Source organism: Streptopelia decaocto (assembly GCF_964273445.1).
Source record: "Streptopelia decaocto genome assembly, chromosome: Z".
Classification (NCBI taxonomy): Eukaryota; Metazoa; Chordata; class Aves; order Columbiformes; family Columbidae; genus Streptopelia; species Streptopelia decaocto.
In genome coordinates this window covers 80,977,888-80,993,748 of record NC_138657.1, presented here as the reverse complement: position 1 = coordinate 80,993,748, position 15,861 = coordinate 80,977,888, and the positions used below count along the sequence as shown (strand labels likewise).

General features: G+C 41.0%; 1 protein-coding gene across 1 annotated transcript in view; it reads right to left on the bottom strand.

Moving 5' to 3' along the window:
- Positions 1–15,861, bottom strand: part of DCC (DCC netrin 1 receptor) — a 268,160-nt gene that overhangs the window by 77,341 nt on the left and 174,958 nt on the right. Inside the window, exons 11-13 of the mRNA XM_082075025.1 lie at positions 14,701–14,849; positions 13,616–13,754; positions 9,330–9,379 (exon numbers count right to left, since the gene is read on the bottom strand). Coding sequence (XP_081931151.1) covers positions 9,330–9,379; positions 13,616–13,754; positions 14,701–14,849 — 338 coding nt within the window. The remainder of the gene's footprint in view (positions 1–9,329; positions 9,380–13,615; positions 13,755–14,700; positions 14,850–15,861) is intronic.

The following is a 15,861-nucleotide window of genomic DNA, read 5'->3' as shown; positions in this document are numbered from 1 at the left end:
CCACCAACTCTTGGCTGTCTCTAAGCATAAAAAAATAAGGGATTTCCATGAAAATATTGTCACCAAAGTGATATTTTTGGAAGACGCCAGCAAGACCGATATCCTCCAATAGTCAGAATTCTACAATTTATGAAACTTCCCAAATCTGAGGTCCATACAAGTCTCATCTACCTTGGTGGCCACCTGAAAACAGTGAAATATTGAAACCAGCAGCAACTGGAAAAGACCTAAAGGAGGAAAATTCCCCATTTATTCATCAGCTTCTGAGCAGTCGCGGTGCGACAAGTCCCCATATTTGACCCAGTCAACTTAATTCTCTTGTCCCTGACAAGCATCCATGAGATTGGCTTCCTAAAATTAAGCCCGATTCTCAATTAAGTCTAAAAACTCATCAAGCAAAGCCAATAGGAACAAAAGATGTGGAATTCCAATTGCTAAGTGCTGTTGGTACTTCAGTGCAATGATGTTGGTTTACGACACCAAAAGCAGATTGAAGCTCCGCACTCAACACAGGAGCCCTGACAAGGGTTTTAAACAGCTGTAAACTTCGGAGAACTTCTGTCGAGAGGCTGAATATCATTAACACATAAGAGAAGCTGAAAATAAACTTAGAAATATGGATGAGAGTTCACTAAAGTTTGGGCCGGGATGTTGGAGAGGAGCGGCGATGCTCAAATGGAAAGAAACCGACAGCGAGTGGAAAAATGGGACTTTGGAGATGAAAAGAAACCTGTCTGTTGATGGAATAATTGGAGGAGCAACGTCTCCCTCAGCCAAGGCAGCAAAACCTCCGCCAAAGTGGATTTTGAAGCGGGTGAAACCTGTAGGATGGAATTACCGTTATTACTGCTGAAGGCTGAACCGCTCCGCAAAATCTCCATTCCAAATTTCAATTGCTTCTAAGACCGAAAGACAGAAAATGCTCCTTTCCTTTAGTGAAAAAGATGCGTAAATTCTGGTATTAGCGGTTTGTTGCCCCAGAAAGACCTGGAAATGTTGCAGGAGGTTGTGCTGGTCTTGGGGACGCGGTGTCGTTGTTCCCACCCAACTTCACCCAAGGTGGATGGAAAACCTTCAAGAAGAACCTAACCCATATTTTTTAATATATATACATATTTCCTTTTATTTTTCTCGATGAAATTTCAGCCACACCGCAGAGTCCTGACGTAGCACTTGGGAGAATCTGATTTGGCAAACACTAATGAATTTAATTTATATGTTTAAGAGTTTCCTTTCCTCTGGAAAGGATGACATTAACCACTTGACTGGGAAGGATTAAGCTCCGCTAATTTTGGGTGCTTTTTGATGCTTATTAAGCAAATCCTTTAACAATTTTGCTCCACTTTTAGCTGGATTGGAGCCCTTTATTTGGAACCTTACAAGATGTGGAGGTACTTTGTAATCCACCCATATCAATAGTTATATATCTCCAAGAGATGTTGCAGCAGCGGGAAAACCTATTGCATCAGGCTTTGACTTTTTAAAGTCTTATCACATCGTTCTGGCTCTGTTTATTTAGACGCGTCGGTGCACGAATGAGCAAAGGACAATGTTTGATGGGTACGGAGGTTTCCAAACCCCACTGGATGCTCCTGTGGAAACAAATCAGAAGGTTTTTCACGCTCTTTCTTTGAGAGCAGCAATGGGACAAAAGCCACCGGCCGCCACCTCCATTGGTGTCCACAGCATCGTCATCCTAATGGGGTTGGGTGTTGAGGCAGCACTAATTGAAACCGTGTTAACACCCCAGGAGGGAACTGCGGGGATTAATTTGTTAAGCACTTTGAAGATGAAAAACACTTTAGGAAAGTTAATAGTTACTACTCAGTTGTTTTTGCCCGTGTTGTTTCAGCCGAGCTTTGCACTTCAACCACCAATCTACGCGTCCGAAGAGGAAAAAGCTTTTCTATTGCACAATATTTCTCCTGTTGTTCACATTTTTGCAGATAATCACCCACCATAAGTCAAACTGTAGCCCCAAGAAGCTGCGTCGACAGCATCTCTACCCTCGCATCCCACCCAGGGTCACCAGTTGGGTTTAATATTCCACTCAACCCTTTGGAAATCAAGCGGCGAATTGTGCTGATTTGTTTCGCCGCGTTATCTGCCTAAAGCAACCGTTTCATTTTAGCTCCAAACCGCTTTAGTTCCAGCTTTACCGCATTTCTCGCTCATTGCACCGATTCGCTCCAATCTGGTCCCCAAGTTGTTGCATCGTCAAAGTCAAATGTGACCCCCACACTCTCAAAAAAACCCCCAGAATGGGAAATTCGGCCCTTTCGTAGGAGCTCATCAAAGGTCGGCTGCCGGATCCCGTCATCGAATTGAAATCATTTCGGAGTCATTCCTATGAATACCAATTTTAGAAGATTATAGTCATTTCTCCCTCGAACCGGTGGGATTGAATAAGATCCTGCAATTTTTGTGTGAAATAAGGGCGTTCAAGGCCACCGATTTTACTCGCTGGACTCCAGCCAAAGAAATCTACATAAATAGATGTGATTAGAAAAAATGACGTTAATTTGCATGTTATGTGTTTTAAAAAAAAACCTTTAAAAGGTGTTTAGGGACATGGGGATGAAAGGGAAGCCTAAACTAAGGAGTTTCTATATTACCTTGGAAATATTGTCAATAATTCCTTGCTGTCTTGGTTTGTTCACAGCAATTGATTGAACGGGTGTGTGAGCGAGCAGAGAATAATATCGGTGATACTGGGAAAGCCTCAGGATCGCAAACTCTGCGGATGTTTAATAGTAAAGAGCTGCAGGAGGAGATGTTGAAGACAAGACCCCCTAAAATTGAAATAATAATAATAATAATAATAATAATAATAATAATAATAATAATAATAATAATAGGGTCTGGACGGTGAAAAGCAATTTATAAAAGGGGAGACCACTCTAGCATCCATAGGATGCTTTGGTGAGAGAGGAAAGTAAACTAATTATTTCCAAGAGTGAATGATTATCATTGTTATTTCCATCTATGAATTGAAGACCATCAAACTCTAGGGCGGTTGGGCTCCTTCAGAAAGAAATTGGCCTTTATTAGTTAGTGTTTCAAGGTGGCTCATGCTTCTCTTAAGTGACGACTTTACACCCAACCAAGAGCATCCATACGGGGGTTTAATGCCCTTTAATTCATGTCCATTAACCTTCCAGCTTTCAATAATTTCCCCATAGCGGGAAATTGCCAAAAGGAGCAAATCTGACTCGTCCTTGACGTCGTAGCTCAAATTGTCCAGTGTGGCCCAGCAGAGCTCAAAAGCCACAAAAAGCCCTGGATGCCAAAAGCAAACCTGCTGTGATTTATTCTGGTTTTAGCCCATGTTGAGATGCTCGGTTTTATTTGCCTCTTTGGTTGTAATAGGAGCGTTATGCTCTTTTACAACCTGCTGTTCTTTCGGTTTCTTCTTTTAATTGCAAGATGTTCCCCAGTCAAAACAATGACAGAAAAGGCATTAAAGGGCAAAATAGGAAAAGAAAAACCAACCCCAAAACACAACATCCAATGTGGAATAAAATCCGGCAGCGCTGCAAAATTAAAATGGAGCGAACCAGAATGAGAGATGAGTGAATTATTTGCAGTGAGTCATTTGTCTTCCTGCCTGCCCGCAAAGTTTGTTGTTTGCTCCGAATCGTTCGAGAAATGGGATGTTTCCTGATGATAAATGCAATATATAGGCTGATGGAAACTCTCTCTATAGGTCACTACGGAAGAATTTGGATGGTGACAAGTTGGTGGTTACATTTAGAATCTGGTTTCTATCTGATGAAGCTTTTCAATGACTGAAAAGGCACAAAATCACAGTTCGCACCATGGGAAGAGCAAACCAGACCTAATAATATAATAATATAAATATAATAATAACATAAATATAAATATAAAGATAATAAAGATAAGAATAATAAATATAATAATAATAATAATATAAATAACCTTTTGCCCTGAGAGAGAACAAGAACTTGGAAAGATCACCACAATTCCGGAACGCGCTTCCATCCCTAATTCAAGGCCAAATCAAAATATTCAATCCTTAATTCAAGGCCAAATCAAAATATATTCAAAGATGCTTAAGTGACTTCTAAATACAAGACGACTCCATCAAGCTCCACATTTTGGAAAGAGAAACTGCCATAGACAGATGGAACCAACCCATAGAATTAAACGTCTCCTCCTAAACCAGTTGGGATTAAAACCTAGACCTAACAGGTCCCAGTTTTCAACTCAAACCATCACTTCTTTGTATTACATTGAATTTTTTCCCTCCAAAGCTCAGTCGCTTTGTTTGATATTGAAAACAAAGTTGTGCTTATCGGGGCTAACGCGATGCCGGTAATTTCCGAGGCACGTCTTTCTAAATGAATAAACTGTTTACCGCAACACATCAAATTAAGGAGAAATATATTTAGGAACAGATTTGCGCTGCTTTGCTTGCCGTGATTATAAATTATTTTGTCACTCTAACTGCCTAATTGCGAAAGGAGAAGGATCTCTTAAGGGAATAAAAGTAAATATTGGAACAAGTGAACGCCGTGTAGCATCCAAACGCGTCTCTCGGCATTTCTGGGGTTTGTTTTGTGATTTTGGGGAGACTTCTGATGACACCAAGAGCCTCAGGAAGTCACGGTTGTGTTGAGGAGGAACTAAATCCTCTTTATTCCCTCAGGTATCGTATTTTCTGCTCCTTTTTCCAGCCCAAGTAGGAACCGGTTGAGTGAACTCGGAGGTTTGTACGACAAGAAATGGAAGAACCTGTCTCAAGGCTGGAGCTTTACCGACCGTGGAAATACGAGATTTTCAAGAAAACCATCATTCAAGTTGCTCAAAGGAAATATTGCGGGTCAAAAATAGGGGTTTTTCCTGATAAAAACACAGTTTTCCCAGTTAAATGGGCATTAAACAGCCTCTCTTTCCACTTCAGACATTGGTTGCAATGGCCAACGACACGGTCATGGCTCATGGGCAAAGATGATTTTTGGTGTCATACTAAACCAACGATAAACTTTGAACCTCTCATTATTAGAAGTCTCATAATAAAAGAGAATATCATTATTTCCTAATATTTAGTGCCTTCTCGATGCCACGACTCTTAGCTACATCTCATCCACACATGTAAAATTCAAACATAAAACCATAAAATACAATACGAAGATACTTTGCGCTTTTAGTATCTATGGACTGTATCACAAGAGCCTCCTCCCAAACAACACGAAGAGATTCAGAAGATGCACAGGAGGGAGTGTAAAGAATTACTAAAATAATAATTATCTTAATTATATTCATTAATAACACTGCAAATGGATGGGAGCCCAGAGGGAAACGTCAGAAGATGCTGGTTCAGCATCACCCGGGTCCCTCTGGTACAACCCATCCCTGTGACCAGAGACACCTGTATAGAAGAAATATAGAAGAAAATCATCATTCTAGATTATTTTTACTTTATTTTATTTTATTATTTTATTTCATTGTATTTCATTATATTTCATCATATTTTATTTTTTCCTTATATGGAGCTTCTCAGTAGAGCAGCCACAATAATTTCCAGGGTCCGTAGGGTGAATATTTTTCCTACTTTATAATTTCTATCCCTTCTAAAGACATGGAAAAAATACCATGGACCATGGAAAATAAAAGCCCAGAAGCTCCTTCCTCTTGTCTTTGGGTGACGGGCAGGGCAGAATGTTCTATAATATCTGCTCGTGTTCCTCCTGACCTTCTCTTTCTCCTTCCTTGGTCTTTTTATCGTTTCTCTCCACGATACCCAGGAACACAGAGCTCTACTAATCAGTGTCATAGCTCATTAATTTGCTTTATTGGTCTCTGGGTAAACCAGGAGCTGCCGAGTCGTTATCATTAAGAAATAACTGCCCAGAGCTCCGACTCCATGTGTTGCCCGGGGTGCATTAAGTGGCTTAATAGTATCTCTAAATTTCTCTTAAATGGAAAGGTGGCCGGAACATTTATCACCTTGAAGGAGGTTTAATCAAATCCCATAACATCATGAATTATCTGGCCAGTTTTGACACCGTAACCTTTGCGAATTTCTACGTGCTCAGCAGCGAGGGGTTGGAGGCGGCCGATATTTAAATCCGACACAATCCACTCGGCCCATTAAAGATGAACTTCGTACTTGTGTGACGCCATTTGAAGTGCGCAATTATACGTCGGACTAGTTCAAGGGATATTTTCTAAGAGAATGACCCACAAACCCTTTTGGTCTCGGAAATGTGTATAATTAAGAGTGAGGATGCGAAGGTATCGATCGACGAGCTTTCGGCAAATTTTCTCTTTTGAAAGGTTAAGCTCTGCACTTGTTACTGTCCTTTCCTATAAGTAACAGATTTAAAGGTTAAAGAGCTCTTTCACTGTGGTCTTCTCCATAAGTAAGAGATTTAAAGGTTACATACATTGTTTCTAGAGGACACGGCTCTAAATAGCGGTGACAGTCGTTTTGATGTGACTTTTTGGTTCTTTTCAACTACTTCTTTGCTACCGACTCCTTCAGGAGGAATCCGGTCGCAATTTCCAGCTCCCAGCTCATCTCTTCCTACAGCCACAACACCAATATCTATCTGAGAGCTCTCTTGGCTTTTTCATACGTATTGACTCACTGAAATTGGGTTTTTTGTGAACGGTCCCGAAGACGCAGTTTGTTTGACAGTATAAGCTCAGTTTTCCCCGTCAGTGGGATGGAGGTGGCTCCTCTCCCCTTCTACTCGTCATTTTCCTGGGCAGTTTGCAACTTGGGTGGCAAGATAAGGGATAATTAAACCAGAGAATCAGAATAGAATAGAACTAAAATTAGAACTGGATTAGGATAGACTAGAATTAGACTAGAAACAGAATAGAATCAGAATTCAAACAGAATTAGAATAGAATTCGAATAGAAGACAATAGAATTAAAATAGAACAGAAGAGAATTCAAATAGAACAGAACAGAATAGAATTAGAATAGAACTCAAATAGAATAGAATAGAATAGAATCAGAACAGGAAAAGAAAAAGGGAAGGGAAGGGAAGGGAAAGGAAAGGGAAAACCAGAATAGAATAGAATAGAATAGAATAGAATAGAATAGAATAGAATAGAATAGAATAGAATAGAATAGAATAGAATAGAATAGAATAGAATAGAATAGAATAGAATAGAATAGAATAGAATAGAATAGAATAAGAACAGAAACAGAAACAGAACTGAAACAGAACCGAAACAGAACCGAAACAGAATTAGAACTGAAACAGAATTAGAACTGAAACAGAATATTCTAATTCTGTTATAGAAATAGAATAAAATTTGAATAGAAACAGAATTGGAATGGCCGACCACAACCTGCCCTTATCTGAGTTGATCCTAAAGTCAAGCTCAGCCTTAAGCAAACCAGCCACGATTAAACCCTGGCCTAAAGCAAAGCAATTCTCCCTGCTCTACCCCCTGAAAAGTCGCAGCCTCGTGTTTAACTCATTAAATTCGCCCACTACTAAGTAAGACCAAAGGAATTCAGCTTCTACATTTAATTCCAATTATTTCTTTCGTTTTCTCGGTGTTTTAAAATGGGAAGAGAAATAAAGTTGCGTACGGCTTTAACGTGATAAATAGAGATATTCCTTGGAAAACAAGTCTATTCACCTCTTAAGCATCGTACGGTTATTTTTCCTTAAGCAAAGCAGCATAATTTTAAACAAAAGGAGTTAGAAATCAATCTCTTAGATCATTGATCTCTAATTAAAAGTCCATGCAAGCGCCCTATGAACTTTTCTAGCTTGTGATATTTCCCATTTACTTGTCTCAGCCACTTTTAAAGTGAAATCCCTTTATATTTTGGCAGGGAACTCGTATTTCTCTCCCATTCCTCGCCGTTATCAATTCTGATCTGAGCCAGGTCTCCAGTCACTGAACACCATCAATATTAAGCAATAATCATGATAATAATCATTCATACCAAGCCTTTTCCATTCGCTTGCCCATCTCCCGCTATGTTATTAAATTAATAGAGCTGCCACCACCCAAGAAAAATAGCAGAAAGGGAGAAATCTTATTAAACTGGAGATAAAATTTTAAACAATGGTAGGAATTGCTAAGGCCAGACTTTGGGCACCGCTCAGAGCAAAATAGGAGGGTTACTTAGTTATCTGGTTTGCTTTAATCAGATGAGTGTTTGATCAAATTAATTCTGACCGCTGCCAACAAGAAAAGCAAGAACACGCTCCAAATATTTAAATACTTACACTCTATTCAAGCCCCAAAGAATCCAGGCTCTTCCATATCTCTTTTTCTCATTGATGATGATCCATATTTCATATATACACCCTCAGAATACCTTTTTTACACAATTATTGTGTAAAGGTCTACGGAACTGATATCCCGTATCGTGATGGATGCTCTGGAAGGTCTCAGATCTCCCAAGATCCATCTGCAAGTTAATTTCTTATCAAGATTTCCACCGTTTATTGCTCTGATTTGGAATTTCTGATGATGGGGTGAGATCATTCACCCCTTCCCCATCTATCCAAACTCCCTCCATCAATAAATACCAATAAACAGGATATTTGAGGGAAGAGCATCCGCACATCACCCCGCGCAGCACTGGACCCTGCAGCTTGTTTGCTGGCTTCTTGTTCTAAGTACTTTAAATGTAAATGATGGGCGCAAAAGGTCACCAAACGTGATCAATTGCTCCGTGACATTTTACCTGGAGAATAAGCACGAACAAGTAAACACAAAAGGTTCGGAACGAGATGCGCCGAGACATCGATGCCCTTTGGGCGCGACGTGGAAGAGGAATTTAAGTGACTGGAGCTGGGCGCATGGAAAAATGATAAATAAATCCAAATCTATGTTTGAGAGCATGAAAATGAGCAGAAGAAGAGAAAGACGCAGAAATAGTCGACGTTTTTATGGAGCAAAGCGTTGAAGAGAACGAAACGCACCTTGCGGAAAGCCAATGAGCGCGATGCCAACAGACCTACCTGCACGCGGCGCCTATAACCTACCAATACAATATTGATTTCCCGGCCCTTTTCCCCCCGGACCAGCTCTGCTGCTCGTTATTCCATTTAATCATAGCGTAGTTACATTTATTACAGGTGTTAATGTGCAATCGGGGACCAGTTTCTGCTCGTTCGGCTGAGTTTAAGTGACGCGAGTGGTGCTGAAGCCTCTTGGGAAATTAAAACGATAAATCACTGCTTCCCTCTAAAACATTTTTTGGGGTGTTTTGGTTATTTTAATGTTATTTGCTGGACAAGGGAAGGGAACCATCTATTTGTAGGTGAAAAAGTGACAGAAAATAGGGATATCTATAGAAATATTTGCGGTCATCAGCCACTTACCCTGGAGTTGACCACTTCCAAGGAGACGTTCTGCGGCGTCGCGCTGGGCACTGCAAGCCAAGAGAAGACAAAAGAAACGGGAAATACGGCCGTTAGTGTCGAAGAATTGGTTGCATCCAACGTTATTCTCTTTGGAAAGAAGAGCGCGGCTTTGACACCTCGTTTAGAACCTGATGGCAACCTTGTGAAGAACGCAGGTGGCACTTCAGAGGTCCCCCAGAGAGACGAGAAACCAAATGCATCTGCTCATTTATTCCCATTTTTGATAACCCTGTTCGGAGCCCTTTAAAGAGCCACTCGACAGGCTCCCCGCGGTGACACCGGCTACTCGAATTCACTTATTTGTTGTCAACTCGGTCACAAATAAACAAGAATATGCCGCAATTCCTCCGGCTTTTGTTTCATCAAGTGCATTTCAGAGCATATTTTAATATACAGAGCAGGGTCTTCCTCTCTTAGTTGCATTAGTGGATGCACATGGCTGCTTAAAACAAACTTTAGATATCATTTATCTAGCTGATTTTAAAAGCTGAAAAAGAATCATGGTGAATACCCAATTTCAGAATAGTTTGCAGCGCGATACATCAGAGAAACTGATTTTTCAGTGTACATGAAGTCAAAGCCAAGTTCTTCAAACCATTTTTCTATGATATTAACAGGAACGCAAGGGCAACATCGTTCTCGTTGCCGTTTTCCGCACGTTCCAATTGATTCAGCAAAGATCTACGGGGATGATCTGAGACCCGAAGCATCTTGGAGATGAAATGAGTTCCTTTTATTGAAATAAGTGGTAAGAAGTGCTTGGATTATTATCTCTTGTTATCTGAATGGGGAAAAGACTCTGGTTATAGAGGATAATTCAATCGGCAAAGAGCGCATGAGATGAAACACATTCCTATGTATTGTCTCTATGTGTTGTTTCTATATTGTCCACATTTAGTCTATATTGTCCACATTTAGCCTCTATTAGCCACATTTAGTCTATATTATCCATACTTAGTCTATATTGTCCATATTTAGTCTATATTGTCCGTATTTAGTCTATATTGTCCATATAAGACGGAGACAATCAGCACAACCTGAGATCAACACTCTGGAAGAGACAATTTTCATCTAGAGCAGGAAATAATCTCCGACTTTAACATCTATGAATCTCTAAATAATTTAATAGGCACTAATACGATAAGAAACATGAAAAGATGACAGCAAGTTATATAAAATATACGTTTCCCCGGTTATTTTAAGCAGCGTTGGTCTGGTCGTGTCTACGTTCAACAAGCAAATCCGCAGCACTTTGGAGCATCCTCAGCGCAAGCTGAGATTTAAGGATTTAAGCCAGACCTAAGTCATTTGTCAGGCCTAATAAGAAAATAAGATTGTAAATAGAGGCCGTAAAAGAGGAAAAGTAACAACAGTTTAACAGGAGGGTCCCATTGGCAGGAGATATTTTGTCTCCCTTAATACAGAGGGGATGTCGGTGCTCACGCTCCCCTCGCTTTGACCAATATAAAACCTCTTCTTGATGAAGAATATTTGCTCAGAGTTTTAGTGCAACTACATTTTATTCCTACCCTATTCTCTTCTTTTTAAATACTATTTGCTTGTCTTCCTATTATTTCGATTATTTCTCTTTGGTCACCGCTTGTCACGTTTCCCAATGTTATTGTGTACATGGTCATAAATGATCCATCCAATATCATTTTATCCAGTTCCTCGATCGGAACGAGAAATAAACCCAGACCTGAGCCAGCATCCAACTCAATCATTGGGTGTCTTTACTCCTTGCTCAGTCAACGAGACTTTTTGCATTATCAAATCAGACCCCGATTTAATATCGCGGGTTGTATAATATGAAAATCAGGGAGCTCCCCTGGCAAACGCAGATTCCAGTTGCATCCTTTGGTTTGATGTCTTGATCAAATCAATAAATGGGATGCACCTGGTAAAATCTGGGATTTGTTTATTATTGGTGGCTTAATTACACCATTAGAAATTAGAGCAGAATTTACTTTACCCAGCGATTCCAATAAGCAATTAAGAGGTGGATGCATTTAGGGACAACTTGGTCCCTTTGTCTCGGCCCCAGTGGATGAAGCCCCAGATGAAGAGGAGGAGGAAGGAAACGGTCCAGTAATTCTTCCAAATTGATGGATTGGATCATTTGGGGGAATTCATGATACCAAGAGGTTCGGTCCCCAATAGGGTGACGCTGGTCACCGCGTCGGTGGCAAAACCGGCCCAAAAACCACATGTCAAGACAAGAAACGACATGATTTCTCCTTCCTTTACTTCTCAGCTCTAAAACGGGGCGGGTTAAATGTCTTTTATTGCGCATCCTTCCAGTAGAAGGGACCTTAACCCCGGGAAAGAAGGAATTGCGGAGAGTTTTGGTGCTGTAGATTTGCTCTTGTCATTCCCTCCTTAGGATTTGCTATCACCTTAGGCTTGGCCAAAGCCAGGCTTAGCTAAAGCCAGGCTTTTGCTGCTGCTCTTCTTTATGCAAGAGACCAAAGTGGTTGCGAGCAGACGCAGAAATGATGAAAAGGGGCTTAAATAAGAGAAAACCAAACATCGTCTTTTTGCAGATTCACCAAACAAAGGCACCTCCGCATTTCAGGAACGCTCCCCAACAAACCTCGTTAGCGCCGCTTTTGCTTTGCAGACAGGTGAAGCGTTTCAAACCCTTGCAGGGGATAATTTTCCGCCTCATGAATAACAATCTTTCCCTTCCTCACGTAGGCTGACATTTAAAAGCAAAGCGGAGCCGAGGGCCGCGGCTGGGCGCTTCACGCTGTGAATTACATCTACATACATTATGCAAAATCTTCATTTGCGCTTGTTTTCCTTTTGTTTTTATAATTATAAGTGTGAAGTAATTTATTCCGCCAAGCTCCAGCCTGTATTACAAGGAAAAACTGAATTTGCTGGGGAGCGTAAGGAGCACAAAGAGCCCGAATCCCCATCGCTCCAACCTCCTGCCAGGTAGTTGGAGAGAGCGAGAAGGTCTCAATATCTTCTTTCAACCTCACACAAGCTTTTCCAGGAGAATTATCAACTCTGTAAGATAATTAGGGCAATATTTGCAAATATAAAGGGATCAATCTCAGACACCGAGTTCTCCGTTCTGTCCTTTCGCTCTATCGACGCCATGGAAAGGGAAAACGCTCAAGTTTTTATGCAGCTTGAGGTGGTTACCGATGTGTTGGGCACCATTTCTGTCTATAGGTTTGTTAGCACAGGTCGTCTGGGGAGAAAAACCCAGCAAATCGAAGCCCACGGCAACATATTTCTTGCTTACTCTTAATTTTCTACTCTCACGTAAGATTAAACATGAAAATGACATTAAATTAATGATTCCAACCCAGGCCGGCGCCACCTGAACTCCTACACGTTGCTTTATAAGCATGGATGGAAAAGCTGGCTGAATTTTTATCAGATGGAAAATGAACTGTTGTTAAATCTTGCTTTAAAAGCTTAGTTGAAACCTCTTATTTTGAATAAAATGTTGGTAAGGAAAAAGAAAACAACAACTCACTGTCTTGGGGTTCAATGAGGAGCTGGCACATCCCTGTCTGCTCTGCTTTCTGCTTTACAAACTCCCACTGAAATCATTTTTCCTTCATTTTTACGCTTTTCGAGCCCAAATAGCTCCGACAAAGTTATTTGGAAGCAGGAGTGGGGATCAGGCTCAGCGACTTCAACAAGAGTCGGGAGCGCGGTAACGTTTTGTGAGATCAGACACAACCAAGCGCTTCCAAACGCCAAAGAAAGTTCAATTTATCGCCTGGAGCTTGGGGAAGGATGACGGAGCAGCCGCTGGGACCAGCAGCTTTTTGAGCCTATTTGCTGCCTCGTCTTTAAATCACAAAGCAAACCCAAGCGGTTGGGTCTTCAAACGCAGGTGTAGTAAAATACAGGGTGTTTCAAAAAGAGGGACGTAATTTGAAATCGCTGTATCTCTGCAAACATGAACAGCGCACGAATGAAACTCGTACCGCTTGAAAGAATGGGCTGCAAAGTTACTACAAGTTGCTAAGTGTGTTTGCAAATCTTGGTGTAGTTATAATATGTTGAAGTTGTGAAATCTGCTGCTTTGAAAGTGGGACCATCTTTATGAAACACGCTGTCGTTCTGCTGAAAAGCTACAGCTGGAAGTTAAAGAGAAAATACGGAGAAAAGCACATTCCTCTTGTCGTTAGATGTAGGAATAATGAACAAAATTATCCTTGGAGAACATAATGAATAAAATCCTGTGATAGAGACAATAGTTTGGGGTCTGCACTCACCGTCCGACAACGTGGTGACCGTCACCTCCCCGCTGGAGACGCCGGGGCCGTAGCGGTTGTAGGCGAGGAAGCGCAGGGTGTACTCGGTGAACTTCTTCAGCCCCTCCAGGCGGTAGGAAAGTCCATCCACCTCCACCGTCTGGCACGGAAAATACCATAAAGCCAAAGGAAAAGCGTCAGGCAGAGTGAACAAGGCACCCGATTCCTGATATTTGCGATTATCATGCGCTATTAGGCCACAAAAAAGACTTTTCCGCTTTCATCCCTGCCCTATTCTGCGCTAAATAACCTATTCAAGGCCATGTTGTACCCATAGAGCTCATCTCCTATCAAATATTGGTTATGAAATGGTCAGTGGGAAGTGTCTGAGCAGTTTGCAGAGGGCAAAGTTGCTTTTTTGCCACTCGACGGAATTAGGAGCACTCATGGCGGAATTAGGAGCACAATTAAGTGCAAGAGCATCAACAATGAGTTTTACTATGAGCATCTGTCAGGCTGGAGAGAAAACGCATCATTTCTAGCCTCAATTCCTATTATTTTACCCTCCTACATGAACATGCAAGACGCAACTAAAAATATACAACGTACAAAGATCACTTGGAATCATCACAGAATCGTTTTGGTTGGAAAAGACCCTTAAGATCATTAAGTTGCACCATTAACTTAACACTTAAGTTTATGGTTTAGGGATGGGTTTATGGTTTAGGATGGGTTTATGGTTTAGGGATGGACTTGACAGCGCTTGGACAAACGGCCATTAATGTGTTGATGGTTTTGCACAATGTAAAAGGGAAATGTAAAGGTGTTTGGATTATTATTTCAGCCTAAAGCTGAGGAATGGCTGATAAATCTATCTATCTATCTATCTATCTATCTATCTATCTATCTATCTATCTATCTATCCATCTATCTATCCATCTATCTACCTACCTACCTACCTACCTACCTACCTACCTACCTATCATATATCTCAGGCTGTCTCTTCTCCCTCCTATAACCATTTTATACCGGTGGCAACTTATTTTGCTCAATTACCACTGGTCCTGGAGGATTCATCTGCAAAACCCTCTCTTGTCGTCGCTCACCTGCTCCCTCCCCGTCGCCGTCTCGGTGCAGAAGAGCCTGTAGCCTTGAACGGGGCCGTTGGCGTAAGCGGGAGGATCCCAGGAGATGAGGATGGACGTGGGGGACGTGGACACAACTCGCAGGTTTTCTACCGGGCCGGGAACTTGCACTGCGGAGGGAAGAAGGGAATAATTTGCACAAATATCCAATGCGCACAATAGATGTAGTTACCTTGGCGGCGGTACAAAGTCACGCCAATCTGATCGACCTCTCATCATCCGCAAACCCGAATTTCCCCTTAAAAAGTTAAGCTGGACTAGTATAAGCTCCAATATTAATATTTAGCCCCAGTTCTTGCTCTTAAATAATATTCTCATGTATACGCAGCGCCCAGCACTTACAGTTATTGCACAAGCGCATCTTATAAACCAGATAATGACAATCAAAGTGGAAAAATATCCCATTCTTGAAACTATTGTCTCATTAAACCATTAGATGATTAAACTATTATCTTGTGTTGATGAAATTCTGGAAATGCAGAGGTTGGCAATAGGTTTAGCTTTAAGTAGAGCTGATTCCAAATGCACCATTTGAATTGCAGATCGTGCTGGGGCGGGGGGAAGAAACACAAAACGGCCTCAAATGACAACGCAACATAAATAATTTCTTTATAATTGATAAGAAAACTGTACTACGTCACCTTTTGTTATACAGACCAGCTTAAAACCCTCTGATTTCACCCAGAATGCAAATTATCACATATCAACTAGATCATGTTTAAGATATTTTTATTTCCTTCACCCAGCCTCGCTTTTCATTCTCTTCCAGTATTTCTGACGGGCACCCTAATGTGCTTAAGGTCTCGGTATTTTCAGCACAACACAAAGCATTTAATAATCCCTCCTGATCCCTTCTGTCAAATCATAATCTCGTGCAAATTGGCATTAAGTTTTAAATCTTCTCCAAAATTCTCCTTTTTCTAAATAGCAGCGAGAGCCTAGAACTGCTTTACATTCCATTAAAACACGACATTAAATCATGTTTCTCCTCAAGTCGGTCTTTTACAACTAACAGCATCCTTTCTTGAAGAAAAAACGCTTCAATATATATCCCAAATTTCTTTTTCCCATTTAGAAATACGCATTAATTTCTGCTATTGTTAACGACCCCGCTTGTTTCTG